We start from the raw sequence: 17,751 nt of genomic DNA, 5'->3' as shown, positions 1-17,751 counted from the left end.
AAAGGGGGAGGAAGAGAAAAAGAGCACCTAGGATCCCTCCTCTCTCTCTCTCTCTCTCTCTCTTTCTCTCTCTCTCTCTCCTTCCCCTCCCTCTCACTAATTGTCACCAGCGTGCACGCACACATACGCAGCACGCGCACTCAAACACACACAAACACACGCACATGCAGACACACTCCTTGCCACTGTCACGATGGAACTGGTGCGACTGTGACAGTCCGTGAGACGACGAGACAAATGAGAAGTGTATATGAAGGTGGATGCTTGTGCGTGTTGTGTGTGTGTTTGTTTGTCTTGGTTTGTAAATTGTGAAAGATAATTTTTTTTTCTCCATTACTGGTGTGACTTTGTTCTGGATTTAAAAACATTTCTTTGTCAATAAGCCTGAAAGGAGTGAGCAGTAACTCCAGACACGGAGGTAATCTAACGCAAAGTCTCTCTGGAACGTGAAGGCCTGTGAGCCCATTTTGACATGAAGTCAGTAAAAAAACACAATGAACTAGGGCCCATTAGGCAAGCATCCACACAACACTGACCTTTACAAATCACTGTCAAGTCAACACATTCGTTTGTGTATTTGGACTATAAAAGAATAATAAATCTAACAATGACTAATATCATACAATTCTAATAATAATAATACTGATTGGGACTTACCCAAGCAGAACATCCTTTTAATTTCTCCAACGTGTGTAGGCAAAGTTTGTTGTGAGTGTGTGAGGTGTCTGTTGCAGTAGAGGATGCTTGTGTAGTGAGGAAGCCTGTATACGATGTGACAGGAAAACAAATAGGTCTCTCCAGGGGTTGTCTCTCAGGAGAGAGGAGCTGACATCCTGACAGGTAAGGAGAGGGGATAGGGGAAGAGAGAGAGAGGGAGGGAGAGGTAGAGAGAGAGAGAGAGAAGTAGAGAGGGAGAGAGAGAGAGAGAGAGAGAGAGAGAGAGAGAGAGGAGAGAGAGAGAGAGAGAGAGAGAGAGAGAGAGGAGAGAGAGGGGAGGGAGGGAGGGAGGGAGGGAGGGAGGGATAGAGAGAGAGATAGAGAGAGAGAAGAGAGAGAGAGAGAGCTGAGAGAGGGAGAGGGAGGGAGGGAGGGGAGGGGGAGGGAGGGAGGGAGGGAGGGGAGGGAGGGAGGGAGGGAGGGAGGGAGGGAGGGAGGGAGGGAGGGAGGGAGGAGAGAGAGAGAGAGGGATAGCCTAGACAGACAAGAGGGGGAAAAGAGAACAAGAGGAGAGGGCTAATCATTTGTAAGAAAAACAAAATATGTAATAAAAGATGGGTGGCTCCACTGGTTTCAAATTGTGATGGATGTCGCCTACTGTATGACTTATTGAAACCCTCTTGAAACATTCATCCAGCAAATGTCACGAGCGAACACCTCCGATACCGACAAACACAGAACGCTGTGATGATAGAAACATTTGCTGATGATGAGGTCAAACGTTTATCTGCTTCCAATCAGGACTGGGGACTTTGACATTCGCTCGCGGGCGCACTGTTGAGAGAGGGGACAGTTGATGGAACTCGGTCCAGACAAAAGGACTGGGATTTGGTGTGTGTGCGTGTGTATGTGTGTGTGTGCGTGACAGGTCTATTATGCTACGGGGGGTGCTATTGAGAACGTACGCTATTTAGTAAGGCGTTTCAAAGATGACAGTTTCAAAGACACAATGCCTCGTGGTGTGCCACTTTGATGCTCGTCAACGTGCCACAAAAAAAACAACTCACATGGTTCACATCTGTCAATCACAATCAATAACCAATACATATGCAACATAAGGCTTTAACAAAACCTCAGTACATTCATCTGCAAATGTTCTGCAAGTGCATGAGGCAGTATATCATTTTAATATTTTAATTTATAACTAATGACCAGCAACAAACTGTACGATTGAGCAAGACTGGACATGTAATATGGCTTAACAACATCTTCTTATTAATCAAGAAGATGTTGATAAGCCATATTAAAACCATATTATTCTGAAAGACCTTTGAATGGAGACAGGGTAAAACCCTCCTCCACACCAGGTCCTTGTCTTGTGCCTGAAGACCCCTTTCATTTGTGTGCACCCTAGCATTTGATCATGTTCATAATTGCGTGTCTGCTTCAACTGACTTGTCAAATAGGTCAAGCGTCTGAAAAACATCTCCAGCTCTGTCTTGACGAGTGGGTGTAGTTGTGTACCCTGGTCTTAGGGGGAGAAGAGTCGGCCATTAGGCTGATTATTTCATAACCCTGAATTATGGTGTGTTTAACATACCACAGTAAGCCTGTCTGAGTTCAATGTCGAGTTCAACGAGAAAGGACAGAACGTGTGGGTGGTGGGTGGAGGCACAGCGTGGGGTCCATTAGTGTGTGTGTGTGTATGCGAGACCAAAAGAGACAAAGTTATGGTTACTCGTAGGAAGTAACCGTGGGAATTAAAACCTATTTGAAACTACTTTGAATTTTCAGTGACACTTCCGCTTGATTCGAGACGGTGAATGTGAATTAATTCCGTCTTTCCGTTTGCAAGCTTCTGCCGACATCTTGTGGACATTTCCGTGTCCTGCGTAACGATTGGATCGCCAGTTTTGCCAGATTTCCCGAGAAGTTGAGTTACACGTCAGCATGAAACCTGTACTGGTGAGTGGACGTGTACAGTGACCTCAACATTTTGTGTGTATCAGCTGATACCGGAAATTATGGCGATATGGAACGTGTAGTGGAGATGCCGAACAACGGTGGTGAGAGTGAGCAAAACCGCTACGTCTGACGTGTTATTTGGTTTAAAAAAATCCTTAAACAGGGTTTGATACCGTAGCTCTCGTATTGATATGTGCTATCGTGTAGTTTCCTGTTGAATGAAGCGTATGTAAACAATGCAACATGTAGGCAATTCTTTGTTTCCGTCATCTGCTTGGCTTGTCGGCGGGTAGCCTAGCAGCAAATACTTGTGCTCGTCTGAATGGCAAAGCGATTTGAGAGCTACGTCACCATAGAGAGGGGCTACATCTCTAACGCAGGTGTAATAACCAAATCACAGTATACATTGGACTACATGTAGCCTATGTAGACAAAAAAGAGTGACTTTGTTGATTTACCTTCATAATAATGATGATTTGCATAGTTTCCATAATATTGAAGCATCAATGACAATGTAACAAGCTTACAAATGAGCCCTGGAATCACTGTTCAACCTTATCACAGTTCTTTCCTACCTCCAAGTTTCAATACAAGTAACAACCATTAACTTGCCTGTGCTCATTTTGATTGAATCATTATCTCTCTCTCACCACTCAATCATTCTCACTTCATTATTCAACCATCATCACTCTACCCATCACAACCTCCCACTCTCTCTCCTCCCTCTCTAGGTTTCTCCCTGGCCGGCCCATCCACCACCCCCCGCAAGCGACAGGTGCGTTTTTCCGCCCGCCACGACATCCTCCTCCTCCGCGAGGTGATCGCGCAGAACCCCTTCTGTTCCAAGGAGTCAGGTCGTATCTGGGCCCGCGTCGGGGAGATCATCACCGCTGCCCTGCAGGATGAGAACTTTGAGGTGGATGCCAGGAGGTGCAGGGAGAGGACCATGCTGCTACTGGACTACTACAAGAAACAGGACTTCCCCAGCCTGCGCAGGTGAGAAACAAACATAAAACAATCAGAATATAAAGTTGGGCATGTGTTGGGTATATAGGAGGTCAATATGACATTAGGTCCAGCATGACATGCTATGCCATCGATACAAGGAGGGTAGGTTACAATTTAAAGGAGTTCAATAATCCGTTTTAGTTTATGTAAGACATCCAACGCATGTGCGTGTTTGTGTGGACAGATTTGGAACCGACAGACTGTATGCCCAGAAGGAGGACCTGCTACACGAGGTGCTGGAGCTGGAAGCAGAGAAGGGTCTCCTAGCCAGTGGGGAGAGCACCAAGTACCAGGAGGAGGAACTGAGGAAGAGAGCCCTGGAGGAGCTGTCTGCACCTGAGCAGGACAAACCCAACATCATCTCTATGCAAGCAGTGCCACCCCCTGGTGAGAAAGGAGAACTTCAGCCATGTCCTGGTATCATGCTAGGCCTAGTCTGCTCCTGTAGAGCTACCCCCTGTTGGCTTTCACACCAATCCCAGTCATAACAAATGATGATTCAGCTTGCCAGCTAATAGAATGAGAAGTGCTGGATTTGGGTTGAAATTTAAACCTACAGGATGAAATCTCCAGGAACAGCGTTGGACAGCCCTAATCTAGAGTAATACAGTACCATAACATGATATAACCTAACTTGACCCCTCATTACCTCATACACCCTTCATTAAATAAAGTAAATGCACATTTTCACAACAATATAACAGTCCTATCAAGGATAAACAAGCACAGAAACAGGAGTTGAATCATCATCATATGAGCTAAAACCCCCGGAAACAAAAGTACGTCCTAAATCGTTCTCACTTTTCGTCCCCACAGATCTCCACCACGGCCCTCCTCCCCCCTCCTCCCTCGCTGCCGTCCCCGCCACCCCGGAGCCCGAGGAGGAGCAGGAGGAGCTGGCCGAGCTGGCCGACCTGTCCTCCGCCCCCATGGCCAAGCGGCCGTGCCAGTGCTGCTGCCAGACCTACTCCGAGATCCTCAGCTTCCTGGAGAAGCGCTACGAGGCGGAGCAACGCCTGCGGGAGGAGGAGCTGTCCCTGAGGAGGGAGGAGCTGGAGGTCCAGCGGAGCAAGATCGCCCTGGAGCGCGAGCGCCTGGGCGCCGACAGGAAGGAGAGGGAGCGGAGGTTCGAGCTGGAGAGCCAGGAGAGGCAGGTTATCCTGGACCTGCTGAAGGAGAAGGTGCTCAAGAGCTGAGGGGGGGGGGTGGGGGGGGGTGACGAGCCCCTCAGAGACTGTTCAGGAACTATGGGACACCTTCATACACTGTCCACAGGCGTACGGGTGGCTGTCGAATAATTCTCTAATGTGCTTAACTTGCTGTTTCTGTGACGAGATGTTTTTGTCAAAAGGCTCTCCATGCAAAGTGATCTCCCACTGGTCTGTAATAGTTTAGTCAGTTCATGTTTGTAAATAATTGGTATTCACTGGGAAAAATATGCAGAGTAGAAACTTGACTACAGAATATGATCACAAGGCCAATTTATTTGACAAGTCAATTGTGTACCATATGATACACGTTTTTTATTCTACAAAATGTACCCCAATCATTTTAACAAGAAACATATGAACTGGTATTGTAAGTATTCTATTAAATAGTAGATTTATTAGGCAATATACTACATTAGTATGCAACTAAGTATGACCAACTAAATGTGCATTCAATTTTCATACACATAAACGTGCTCTTTCTAATCAGCTACGCATCATTATTCTGACTTTGACCTCGGATTTAAATGGAGCGCGCTGGGTGGCTGAATCAAAATAAGATCCTCCTCTTTGTTTAAAAACGAAATCTGATTGGTTCCGCCTACTGCCATGTACGGTCGTCAACTATCCAATGAAAACGTCGCGTTGCATTTTTCTGATACGACCGCATTGCAACAAAGTTTACAGTAGCGAAGGCCGGGGAGACTGAGTTTTTAAACATTGTAAGATGAGAAAAATGATGCATTTCAACAAACCGTCACAACAATTTTAGTTATTTGTTCGACGCGTTTTCTGGAGACGAAAAATTCGTTGTGTTCAGACGAGGAAATAGCTCAGTTTACATCAAGCCCCCAGTGTAGTGTGCTATTTTTCTAGCTCATCGATAAGAGGCTTGTTTACTTATTTTTGGAGCTCGTAAAGGTAGCCTGTCGGGGGCAGGTTGGCTTTAAAGCATTTGTTATTCTGTTTTCAAGACTCGACGGGTCATTCATTTTGTAGAATTGGAGTAAGTTATTAGCCTACTACAACCGCTTTCACTGGATCAAATTGTCTGAACGTGGCCGTGCCTGCAGCTACCGTCGCTGCTCTGTCTGATGTTGGCTCATGCACAGGCTATCTTCCTCAATTTGTGGTAGTATGAAAAATGTTATAAGTGTCAAGAGAAGGTTACATAAGGTTGGGTTATCCTCGTTGTGCTTTGCTTATTTCCAATGTAACTAGGCTACGTTTTCGAAAGGCATTTGAAATTATTTGGGTCGCGATTTTATTACTGATGTATTGGTCTATTTGACATAACGGTTTTCATTTTGGGCTTAGTTACAGTAATCATAAAATAAAAGGGAAAAACCCAAATTAAGTCATTTGAAACTAGCCTATCCATGAGGCGTTTTGGGCCTTAAAGTCTTCTGTTTCTCACTCTCAAACTTCCAAGCTGTCGTATGGTGACTCGAAAATGAATGTCTCAAAAAGTGGCTATCGTGTCTTCTCTGCAAACTCGACCACCGCATGCATCGAACTCGCCAAGAAGATTACAGAGTAAGTAGGATGTTATTGCACTGGATCTCACTCATGCCCTGCATTACAATGGCCTCTTAATATCAGTGAACGTTGGACTTTACATGGAACTTACTGGACACTTACTGATACGTCATGTCGATACTGTGTGTAGCCTACAGAATAGTGTCCCTAATTATGCTTCTTGCCTTTGTCAGCATGCCTCTCGTTACTGCAGCGAGGTAATTTTATTAAGAGAACCACAAGCTTTTCAGATGGGTGTGCAGTACCACACAGGTCTGATGAGATTAGTGTTTGCAGACCACTGTCAACCGCAACAGAACCTGTCACTTCAAAACATTTGAAGGGTAGTTGGATACATCACAGGCCAGCCTGCCTTAAGGAGCTATGACCAACAAACCCAACCGGTACACAGGGCAGTCGTCCTCTGTGTGAGAATAGACTGAAGGAGACCTCAAAGTAAACAACCTGCTTTGCAATTCCAAGATCCAAATCATTTCTCTTGAGTCCCTGGAGGCAGAGGCAGCTCTAAGGGAAAAAAGAATGGACGATGAATACCATTTTCCATAATCAGCAGTTCTGTCAGTCTGTCAAGCCAGCCAGCAGAAATCATCACACACATTACAGTGCTAACCTGACGGTTTGGAAACCGGGCCCAAAAAACGGGGTTTCTCAATGGGGACTGTCTCCATTGGAGGAGAAAGGGCTATAGTCGCGGAGCAAAAGTGAAACCTAGCCAAGATGTATGCTGAGTGAGAGCACAGGAAATGTTAGGAGGGGAGGGGGGGAAATGTGCCATGACATTTAAGATGATGTTTTGAGCACAAGGAAGCTCCTGCATGAGTTGACCCAATGTGGACACTGTATAGGGCCAGCTGTGCTGCCATGCTTACCCAGGATTAGTCCTGCCCTGGATCTCCACAGCGTCCAAAAGTGACAAAGGGGATAAGCCTTTAGTCATCGTGTGTGTGTGTGTCTGCTGTCTTTTAATTGTGCCGCTAATGGTGCCACTCCTGGCATGCGTACTCTCCGGAACATTCTCCTATGTTATGCTGAAAGTAATTGCAGAGGAAATATGTTTCCTACGATCCAGCCGGTTAAACCCGATATTTTAGTACGAATATTTAAGAATGTTTTTTTTTTATGTTTTGAGAATGTTTTACATGGTGTGAGCAGCACACCAACCCCAGTGAACTCTTTGCTTCGCCCCCTCCCAACGTGTTTCCTCTCAAAGGACATCTCTCCCTCGGTCCAACATCGGAGAACTTATCAGTGACGATACGAATCTTTCCCATTCATAATCGTCAACCAAACGGCAGCATATACCCTTTCTGCTCCTGTGATTGTTTGCACATGCTCGCACACCCTATGTCACAGACCCCACCCCAGGGCTAGTCCAAGGAGCAGAGAGAAACTCACCCCGTGGGGACTTCTCACTGCAGTCATATCAGCAGATTCACAGCCTAGCTGTGCCATAAACCGCTCCCTCTGCCACTCTGTGTGGAGGGAGGTACTGGTTTGCAAGATTAAAGGTAGACAGGAACAAGCTGAGAATGGACGGGGCTAATGGATACCTCGGCCTATCAGCGTGCGCCGTGTGGGTGTTGATCCTCAATGGCTCCCTGTTCTCTCTTCCTCCTTCCAGGCGTCTAGGTGTGGAGTTGGGGAAGTCGGTGGTTTACCAGGAGTCCAATAGAGGTGAGATGCGTGTTTGTCCAAGACATTGTATTTTTGGTACATTATTACCTAGGCTTCTGGTCAGGTGACCCTCCAATGACTAAAATGGCTCCAGTGGGCAGACGGTTCTCTCTTCACTAACCTGGAGGTGACTTTATCTCCCCGTGAGCAGAGACTAGAGTGGATGTCAAGGAGTCGGTCCGTGGTCAAGACATCTTTATCATTCAGACCATCCCCAGGTGAGAACCCCCCCAAAAAAATATTTTTGTGTTTTGGCAGCCGTTGGTGAATTGAAGATGTCTTCCCTCGTTGGCTTGCTCGCAATTTTCACGTCAGAGAAAATTCAAGCACCAAGAGGGGGGGGGACAGGGGATGAGGGGGCGGAGGCCGCCTATTGGAAATGTTTTTGTCAATGCCAATTTCCTAGGTACACAGAAGCAATCCCCCCATCCTCGCAGTCTCTTTATCACACACACACACACACCTTTTAACCTGACGGGTCACAGCATTGACATTCAGCTGTCGTGTTCTATATCCACCGCCCGGTGGGCACTGGTAAGGTGAGAGGGAGTGTTGGCAGATTGTTCCAGAGCGTTGACCTCTAGGGTCTCCTCTTTCACACCAGGCCTGTCCTGGCCAACACCACAAAGGCACGACCTAATTACTTGTTTTGAATACACTTTATTTTATATAATTGATGATGTAAAGTTACTCAACGTTAATACCTGCTCTGAAGATAATCTGTAATGGTTATGTAAAATGTTTTTATTTTTACAATACGTAGTGGGTGATATTGAGAAGTGGAAGTGGCAATGTTATTTACATTTACATTTAGTCATTTAGCAGACACTCTTATCCAGAGCGTAAGTAAGTACAGTAAGTACAGGGACATTCCCCTGAGGCAAGTAGGGTGAAGTGCCTTGCCCAAGGACACGTCATTTGATGTGGCCGGGAATCGAACTGGCGACCTTCAGATTACTAGCCCGATTCCCTAACCGCTCAGCCACCTGACTCCCCTTTTTTGTATATCATTTCCCAAGCATGTGGACAAATGCCTCTGTGAATGGTCTGATTCTGGTGCAACAATGCATTCATTCTTTTGATTCAATCTTTTGAGAAGCTTAATTATTTAGAAATGCCTGCTCACTTTCAAAGGTAGCCTTACTCCTTGGCAGGGTTCAGGGAGAGACGGGCTTGCAACTGAGGGACCGGGCCAGGAAAAATGAGCATGCCCTCAACCTAGCTTAGTCCCTCAATGTACCACGGTTGACTGAATGTGCTTTCGAGGGTTCTGTTGTTGTGTGCATGTATATTTGAGCAAGGCTTTCCCCTCCTTCTTAGACCTGACAAATGTGTTTCAGTCAAGACACACAGGAACAGTAGTTCTGAAGCTTTAAATCAGGCCTTTTGAAATGTATATCGTCTCTCTTCACCTGGAATCAACGCCGTAGATATCCACCCCTAAATGTTGCGTGTCAGACCGGACTGAATCCTCGACAGACTTTTCTCACTCGCAAAAGGGAGTCAGGTGGCTGAGCGGTTAGGGAATCAGGCCAGTAATCAGAAGGTTGCCGGATCGATTCCCTTCCACGCCAAATGACGTTGTGTCCTTGGGCAAGGCACTTCACCCTACTTGCCTCGGGGGAATGTCCCTGACCGTACTTGCTGTAAGTCGCTCTGGATAAGAGCGTCTGCTAAATGACTAAATGTAAATGTAAAAGTAGGTCGTTTATCTCACACGGCCTCATGATCTCCTCACCTCTCAATGCTCTCTCTTGTCTTGCTGCGACTCCAGAGATGTCAACACGGCCATCATGGAGCTTCTGGTCATGGCCTACGCTCTGAGGACGTCCTGTGCAAAGAACATCATCGGGGTCATCCCCTACTTCCCCTACAGCAAGCAGTGCAAGATGAGGAAGAGGGGCTCCATCGTCTGCAAGCTGCTAGCGTCCATGCTAGCCAAAGCGGGTACAAGCCGTGGTTTATTTTGCTTGTGATGTTTCTCGTGATTGTCTCTTTTTATACCACACACCCCCACTTTTGTAATTGACGTCGGTAAACATAAATCCCCCCCCCCCCCCCCCCCAAATAAACGCCATGCTAACGCCGACTGCGCACGTTTTGCCTCGTCTCGTCAAAGGGTTAACGCACATCATCACCATGGACCTCCACCAGAAGGAGATCCAGGGCTTCTTCAGTTTCCCCGTGGACAACTTGCGTGCCTCCCCTTTCCTGCTGCAGTACATCCAAGAGGAGGTGAGACCCTCAGCCCCCCCCCCCCCCCCCCCCCCCCAGCACATCTTCCAACTCTCTCGTCTCATTTGAGAGGTTGGAAAACCAAGTCACCGATTTACGACCTTGTTGACTTTGTTTATCAGATGCTACTGGATCTTGGGTCAAAGTTGAGTGATCCGGTGCGTGGTTGGTCAGTCTGTTTTCTTCCTTTGCTTCTGTCCCAGATCCCAGATTACCGGAATGCAATCATTGTCGCAAAGTCCCCATCTGCTGCCAAGAGGTAACATGAAGGTTTGGAAATGCACCAAATTTGCAAGTATTGACGTCCCTTTGAGTCATTGTTTTGCTCGGGTTGGGTTCACTTTTGAAACGAGTTTGAGGTTGTTTCTTTCCCCACGTGTGTGTGTGTGTGTCCCAGAGCCCAGTCGTATGCCGAGAGGCTCCGCCTGGGCCTGGCGGTGATGCACGGGGAGGCCCAGTGTTCAGAGTCCGACATGGCCGACGGACGACACTCACCCCCCTCGGTCCGCACAACCTCCGGACACCCTGGTCTGGAGCTGCCAGGTGAGACGAGCTCGCACACACACACACACACACACACACAATATCTCTAGCAGAGAGCTCCAGACCCTAAACCAGTCCACACACACACACACACACACACACAAGGTCTGACCTTTTGCCAAGTCCAGCTCACCTTTGAGACATTCCAAAGTCTTGGCGGCATTCCTCCCCTAGAGCCATGTGACCTGCCCAATCAGCTAGCTGGTTCATGTAACCAGAGGCTGAGCAGGCTGAGCCCTGAGTCTGCATGCAGCAGGGACCATCTACTCAATCATCTATAAAGGGAGCCAATGAGTTCAAACCAGTGGGTCAACAGCTCACACACACACATACACACGCACACACAATGCTCATTCTCATATGTTGGCACAGTGTGGTGTTGCTCATGTTGGGTATTACATGCACATACAGTATGTGTCCCGTCAGCTCAGAGACCCATCACATCACACCCACCTTGACAGCGCTGTTGACACTTTGTACTCAGGACACCAACCAAAATGGGTCTAATGGAGATGTGCTTACACCAGATAGGAAACATAATTTTTGTTCCCTGTCAAACACGTTCCACTTGTCCTTAAATAGCCTCTTGAGTCTGGGAAAAGAAGAAGCAATATGCTACGAAGGGACCCTAGTCTGGTAGCATTCTAAATGCCTGACCGTCTGCCGACAGAGGCTAAGCACACCTTGCTAAGTTTCCCCTACTGCTGACGCTAGTCTCTCTCTCTCTCTCTGTGTGGGTCTTTGCCTCTCTTGGCTGTAGTAAGTGGTTGTCAGCACGCTCCCATCCCCGCAGGCGGACATCTCTGCATCCGCCTGAAATCCTGCAGGCACCGACTCCGCCCCCTCCCCTCTCCCTCACACCGTCTGAATTGATATCCTCTCTCCCCTCCTGCCCTTCTCCACTCCATATAACAGGGATGAGACTTTCCCCGCTCATTTTTATTCCTCCTCCTTTCTCCATTAGGCACCGTCCTCTGGATTTCTCTCTTTCTTCCCCCCCCCCCCCCCCCCCCCCCCCCACACACACACACACTCGTCTGCTTTCATCCCTGACGCGGCAGCTGAATCTCTCCTCTTGCGACCTCTTGTCCTTCCGTGGTTGCCCCCTCTGGGTTTCTCTCTCTCAGTCCCGGTTTTGAACTCTGCCCGGGTGCCGTGCCCCCTTTTAATGCAGCTGTGGAATCTGCAGGTGGAACCAATGACGACCGTTGATGTTTTCTTTACATGTCCCAACTTTTCGATGCGTTGTCTTTTAGAGCACATGGTTTGAGTCTCCATTTGGCCGTTGACCTCTTTCTGTTTTGTCTGTGACTGTGTCAACTTCCTGTCCCATCTCTCTGTTTTGACTGTCTGACCGTGTCAACTTCCTGTCCCATCTCTCTTGTTGGCGGCGTAGGGAGACTCCAGGCTCCATTCCCTGGCATTGAGCTTCCAAGTACGACCGCAACTCCCTGCCCCCCCCCCCCCCCCCCCCCCCCCAAATCTCCCACCTGCAACCTCCACATGTGATGCATGTAACAGATCTGAAGGAGAACTGAAGGGCTTCCAATGCCAGCGCTTTTGGAGACGTCCCAACCCAGACCGCACAGTGCTCACTTGGTTACGGGCAGATGGGTGTGGTGCCGGAGGGTTCTCCCACAACCGGTCTCGTGCCGCAGAGGTCACCGAGACACCGAGCAGCCCTGACCCCCCACCCGCCACACTTGGGTTTCCATGGTAGCTAGAGAGAGAGAGAGAAATAGAATCCCTGCAGGTGGTCTGTCCTCGTATGAACCAGTAACGATAACAGTAACTAACCCTATATTTTGACAACGCATCTCTCCCTAAGCGCTCGGCATGGAAGTCCTCAGTTCAACCAGCGTGATGAGCTGTTTCCTGAGGGGGGGGGGTGGAATGAATCGGACCAGAAAGTAAACCGTCATGATTTGTAACAGGATCGGAGGGCGCATCTTCTCAATGAATGAGACGTTTGGTCTGAAGAGCTGCGTTCACAGCTACTGTGCAGGCTCTGGGCTGTCACAGACTGCAGCAAGAGTTGCTGTGTTGACTCTCCACTCTTATTACGATGGGGCTCGCGTCTGCAACACAATTAGCTGTGAACCTGTGTCCAGAGTTTATTTCCAATTTGACGACCAAATCAATCTGCCGTTGTTTCATTTCTGCCCGAATGTGTACGCTGTCCTGCCGAACAAATTGGAAACGCATTGTGGCTGTTCCCATGCTGTCTTTTTGAGTTGCCCCACAATGAATGTACTGGGTTGAAACCACATTGACCGTCAGTGTGCCAACAACAGCATGTTGTGAGGCTGCCGCCCAATCACTGCCCTGTCCCGTTAAGGTAGTCCTAAGGCCCATAGGGTGTCAGATGGCTGAGCGGTTAGGGAATCGGGCTATTACTCAGAAGGTTGCCGGTTTGATTCCTGGCCGCGTCAAATGACGTTGTGTCCTTGGGCAAGGCACTTCACCCTACTTGCCTCGGGTAGAATGTCCCTGTACTTACTGTAAGTCAATCTGGATAAGAGCGTCTGCTAAATGTAAGGTAGTGTCGACCCGACCAATTATTGCCTCCCAGGCAGAGCTGTGAAGTAGATGCTTCGCTCCAGTTTGGGTCGTAACTCAGTGCCTTTCTTACAGTGCAGCATGGCCGACTTGAGAGCCTTCGTGTAAGAACGCTGACCTGTGTGGTTTCCGCCCATGCATCCTTTTGCTTGGATCGTTTTTTTGATTGTGTCGGAGCTCGGACTATGCAACTATGTGGGGTTCTTGGTTATTTAAAAACTCAATCTGTGTATATATTTTTTTTTTTCATGAACACATGCTTTGACAAACTTGAGAGTTTGACGTAGATATTGCTTTGCTCTTTGCCCTGGGGGAGTTTTTAAATAAGCAGGTGTCTGATTGGACATCGTAGCGGGTTTTTAAATAAGCAGGTGTCTGATTGGACGTCGTAGCGGGTACGAATCAGGAAGTTGGGGGTTGAAACTGTGTTCTGAGTGAGCATGGCATGGGGTTGCTGTGTGTCGCTTCCCTGAATCCTAACCAGATCTTTTTTGGTTTTCAAAGCAGGAACAACTGATAGTTCTACTCTCACAAGCCCTTTAATTTCCTTCACAACAACAAACTGTATTCGGCCCAAAGACGCATACACACCTTAACTTAACTGGAAAGGGCACATGACCTTTCGTAATAGCCTACACGAAAAAGGCTCCAAATTGGAAAAAAAGAGACATTCAAGATCAAAATGTAATTGTTTGCTGTCTGAAAATTAACGGGACCACACTAGAGAACCAGAACTACAGTGAACACCAGCTGAATGCGGTTGGTAGCTGGGCTGCTTGTGAGGTAGCGCCGTCTTGCATGATCTTTGTAGGTTTTGGCCATGTTCCCTGCTAACCCAATGCCCTAATCATTAGAACGTTTCCAATGCTGCCTCGTCTTGACACGTCGAGAGGATCATTGCTTTTGTGTTCTTTTGCCTCGCAGTCATGATGGCCAAGGAGAAGCCGCCCATTACTGTTGTGGGAGATGTGGGCGGAAGGATCGCCATTATTGTCGTAAGAGCTGCTCTTTTCTCGACCTTTTTTTCCTACACAGGTCACGTGACACTGAAACCAACAAATTGGACTAGTATCTATTAATCATTTGTTATAGACAGAAGGAAAGAAACTAGGCAACTAGAAACTTTCCAAGTTCCAGAAAGAACTATGAAAGGTTCTGAGTCCCTCTTGTTTTAGAGAGTGTCAGAACTTGTCGTGTGGCTTCATGGGTTCATGCCCCGACGCAGACGTATTCACCAGACGCAAAAAACTGAACTGCAGGCTGTTGTATCACACCGTCCTATTTTCAGCTTGTTACCCGTGTTTTGGGTTTGTGGTATTTTCCGGAAGGTCGCCGAGGTTAGTAAACGTAAAACGGGGGCAACCCAGTATCTCTTAGTCCCCCACCCCCCCTGTTGTGTCTGCATTTGTGTGTGTGTGTCAGGATGACATCATAGACGACGTGGAGGACTTTGTGGCGGCGGCAGAGATACTGAAGGAGAGGGGGGCGTACAAGATCTACATCATGGCCACTCACGGCCTCCTCTCAGCCGAGGCCCCCCGACTCATAGAAGAGTCCGCCATTGACGAGGTAAACAGTCCAAAGGGGCGCTCCTCTACTCACTTTACAATCCAATGAGATTGTAGGTTCAGCAGGAAATGATGAAATTGGAAGTGCGCCGTTCCTGACATCATTAGCGTGCTAGTAGGTCTGTGTGAGCTCCAGATGTGCACACGCACAACGGAAGGCTCCACATAAGCGCTGAGACTTTTGCACATCGACTGATTTTTTTTGCTTGTCGTTTTAAAGCGATTTTCCTGTCGGGATCCTATGTTTTGTGTGAGCGACGATTGTGTTCTTTTCCCCCATCGTGTCCCCGTGCGCCCCCAGGTGGTGGTGACCAACACGGTTCCTCACGAGGTGCAGAAGCTGCAGTGCCCCAAGATCAAGACGGTGGACGTCAGTATGATCCTGGCAGAGGCCATCCGACGCATCCACAACGGGGAATCCATGGCCTACCTGTTCCGCAACATCACTGTGGACGATTGAGTGGACAACATGCACGACACACACACACACCCACACAAAGGACCAAGGAGCCCCAAGGGGGTTTGTCCAAATTAGGACATAAGTCACAAAAAAGATCTTTTGACCGTAGTTCTGTTTTATTGTTTGTCTTTTCTCCTTTTATTTGTGTTTAGTTTCTTTTCACCTTTTTTTGTGTGTATGTCAGATATTGACTGTTACATATGATGAGCCAGAACCACACTAGGGGGGGGGGTAAAGTGTCCGTTTTTGCTGAGCCAATTCTTTCATTTGCATCAAAGGTATTTCAGTGCAACAGATAGGGAAATACAGTATGCGACTATGCTTCATGTATTGTATGTCAATGGTCCTCAGCGCACACACACACATCTGCTTTTGGTCAATAAAAAAAACCTCTTGGATGAATACTTATCAGTTTATTATTGAATCTCCAAAGCTGCTCCTTTGTCACATTGGTGTTCCCCTCTCATGCTGACCTTTTTTTCGTAACCACAAACTACATTTATTTCTGTGCTATCACAGCAATCTCGAGATAACAGCTGCAGGCAGTGGCAGGCTAAAAGTAGAAAGTGGAAGACCCACAACCCTATAGTGGAAACAAGATGAAAAAAAACATTCCAAATGGGTTCAATTCCATCATACAATTCCCCTACAAGTTAAAGAGTAATGTATCAGTGGAGGGATGTCTTGATGTCTTTTTTACTCTACATTTTCATTGGTTCTTTGCTGGAATGTGTCAAGGACCCTAAACTTGTTCCAAACGCCTCAGGATTCTTAGATCAGCCGCTGAGGAGCTTAGACCAAGTCAAGGAGCCAGGACAGGAAACGAGTCAAGGAGACAGGGCGGGAAACGAGTCAAGGAGCCAGGGCAGGAAACGAGTCAAGGAGACAGGGCAGGAAACGAGTCAAGGATCCAGGGCAGGATACGAGTCAAGGATCCAGGGCAGGATACGAGTCAAGGATCCAGGGCAGGATACGAGTCAAGGATCCAGGGCAGGATACGAGTCAAGGATCCAGGGCAGGATACGAGTCAAGGAGGCAGGGCAGGATACGTCAAACATTTCACGTCAAGGTGTATTGTTCTACATCACACATGGCAGTTTCACAACACATCTCAAAACTCAGGTTCTCATTCGGCCATGTGGAAACCTCTACACAATAGCGTCATTTACAAATAAAAACGAGCAATCCTGAAGTTTGGTGTCGTGAAGAATGTGAACGTGAAGGTCAACGCACCTGCTTTGACAGTTGAACAGACGACCTCCCCCTCGGTGTCCATGATGGATATGGAGAGACGAAAGGGGAGTACGGAAGAGTTGGTTTTAACTGGACAGAAAGAGGAACCAGAAAGCAAACGTTCAAGAAGTCACTTCCTCAAATAAATCAGGAAACAATGAAACTGATGGAGAGAGGGGGAAGCGCCTGGGCTCTGCGACACCACTGCTGTGTAGAAAGCATTGTGTATTATAGTCCGTCCAGTGTTACCACATTGTAAAGTGCTGGACCCTAAAATGAGGATACCTGGTGTGCATGTCAAGCACATGAAGGCTTTCACTGGCATTGCTGTCATCCAAATACGATTATTCTTTCATTCTTTCAATTATGTTTGTAAACCTAGTCTAACTTGTTTTCGGACATGTTTATAGCTTTTCCTTTTCAGACTGGTGAAAAGGTCTGAGTTGATCCTCTGATTTGCATTGTGCATGTGATTTTATTTGAATGCTCTAGGTCTAGGACTACTGTGACACAATGAGGACATGCTCACCTCAAGAGTAATGCGCTCCACCTATTAGACTACATATTTGGTTTGATTACAAATTGTTACATTTTAAGTTCGATTTATATAGGCATAGTTTTATTTATTCTATTAAATAGCTGTAGACAGGTTGTTAAAGGGTGTAAAGGTTTAAAATAACAACGCGCAGAAAAAGAATCTGTCGCTAGAGGGCGACGTTGGTTCAATTTAAAAACTTATGTTGACAATAATTCATTTTGGCCATCAATACCACTTGTAGTTTCATGGGAGAAATCGAGGTACACAATTAACATTACAAAATAATAATATACCTTTTAAACCATTCAGACAACTCGATGTTCATTCATCCATGTTTCTATTAAGTTAACAAGTGTTGGCTATGATTCAATGAACAATTTAAACGATTCTATCATTTTAACAAAATGGCTATATACCACAAACATTTTCTGCCAGTAATTTTACTACCTCTGAGGAGTTATTCATAAGGTCAAATAGACCCGTTTGGGTGCAACCCGGTCCATCGACATCAGTGTTGACGTCGCCACACCTCATGTAAAGGTTTCACAGGAACCTTGAGACTTA

General features: G+C 47.1%; 3 protein-coding genes across 8 annotated transcripts in view; 2 read left to right on the top strand and 1 right to left on the bottom strand.

Moving 5' to 3' along the window:
- The window catches only part of cygb2 (cytoglobin 2), a 7,105-nt gene extending 6,384 nt beyond the window's left edge, over positions 1–721 (bottom strand). Inside the window, exon 1 of the mRNA XM_047044309.1 lies at positions 658–721. The gene's annotated coding sequence lies outside the window, so the exon portion shown is untranslated. The remainder of the gene's footprint in view (positions 1–657) is intronic.
- A 1,927-nt stretch (positions 722–2,648) lies between these two features.
- si:dkey-45d16.4 lies at positions 2,649–5,273 on the top strand. Of its 2 annotated transcripts, none has more exons than XM_047044307.1 (4): positions 2,649–2,723; positions 3,354–3,618; positions 3,815–4,017; positions 4,447–5,273. In XM_047044307.1, the coding sequence occupies exons 1-4, from the start codon at positions 2,690–2,692 to the stop codon at positions 4,824–4,826; spliced, it is 882 nt and encodes a 293-aa protein (XP_046900263.1). In that variant the 5' UTR covers positions 2,649–2,689; the 3' UTR covers positions 4,827–5,273. The 2 variants fall into 2 exon arrangements, with proteins under 2 accessions (XP_046900263.1, XP_046900262.1); XM_047044306.1 differs by having other exon boundaries at positions 2,654–2,729.
- A 198-nt stretch (positions 5,274–5,471) lies between these two features.
- LOC124483574 (phosphoribosyl pyrophosphate synthase-associated protein 1-like) lies at positions 5,472–15,820 on the top strand. Of its 5 annotated transcripts, none has more exons than XM_047044068.1 (12): positions 5,472–5,560; positions 6,271–6,374; positions 7,999–8,051; positions 8,203–8,269; positions 9,826–9,998; positions 10,171–10,286; positions 10,490–10,545; positions 10,684–10,829; positions 12,226–12,264; positions 14,313–14,383; positions 14,811–14,957; positions 15,258–15,820. In XM_047044068.1, the coding sequence occupies exons 2-12, from the start codon at positions 6,292–6,294 to the stop codon at positions 15,414–15,416; spliced, it is 1,110 nt and encodes a 369-aa protein (XP_046900024.1). In that variant the 5' UTR covers positions 5,472–5,560; positions 6,271–6,291; the 3' UTR covers positions 15,417–15,820. The 5 variants fall into 5 exon arrangements, with proteins under 5 accessions (XP_046900024.1, XP_046900023.1, XP_046900025.1 ...); XM_047044067.1 differs by having other exon boundaries at positions 5,488–5,844; XM_047044070.1 differs by lacking the exon at positions 5,472–5,560 and adding an exon at positions 5,876–5,970.
- Positions 15,821–17,751: the final 1,931 nt, after the last annotated feature.

The sequence above is a fragment of the Hypomesus transpacificus genome, chromosome 21, assembly GCF_021917145.1.
Source record: "Hypomesus transpacificus isolate Combined female chromosome 21, fHypTra1, whole genome shotgun sequence".
NCBI classification, from domain to species: domain Eukaryota; kingdom Metazoa; phylum Chordata; class Actinopteri; order Osmeriformes; family Osmeridae; genus Hypomesus; species Hypomesus transpacificus.
The sequence above is the reverse complement of the archived record's forward strand: the minus strand, read 5'-3'. Positions and strand labels throughout refer to the sequence as shown.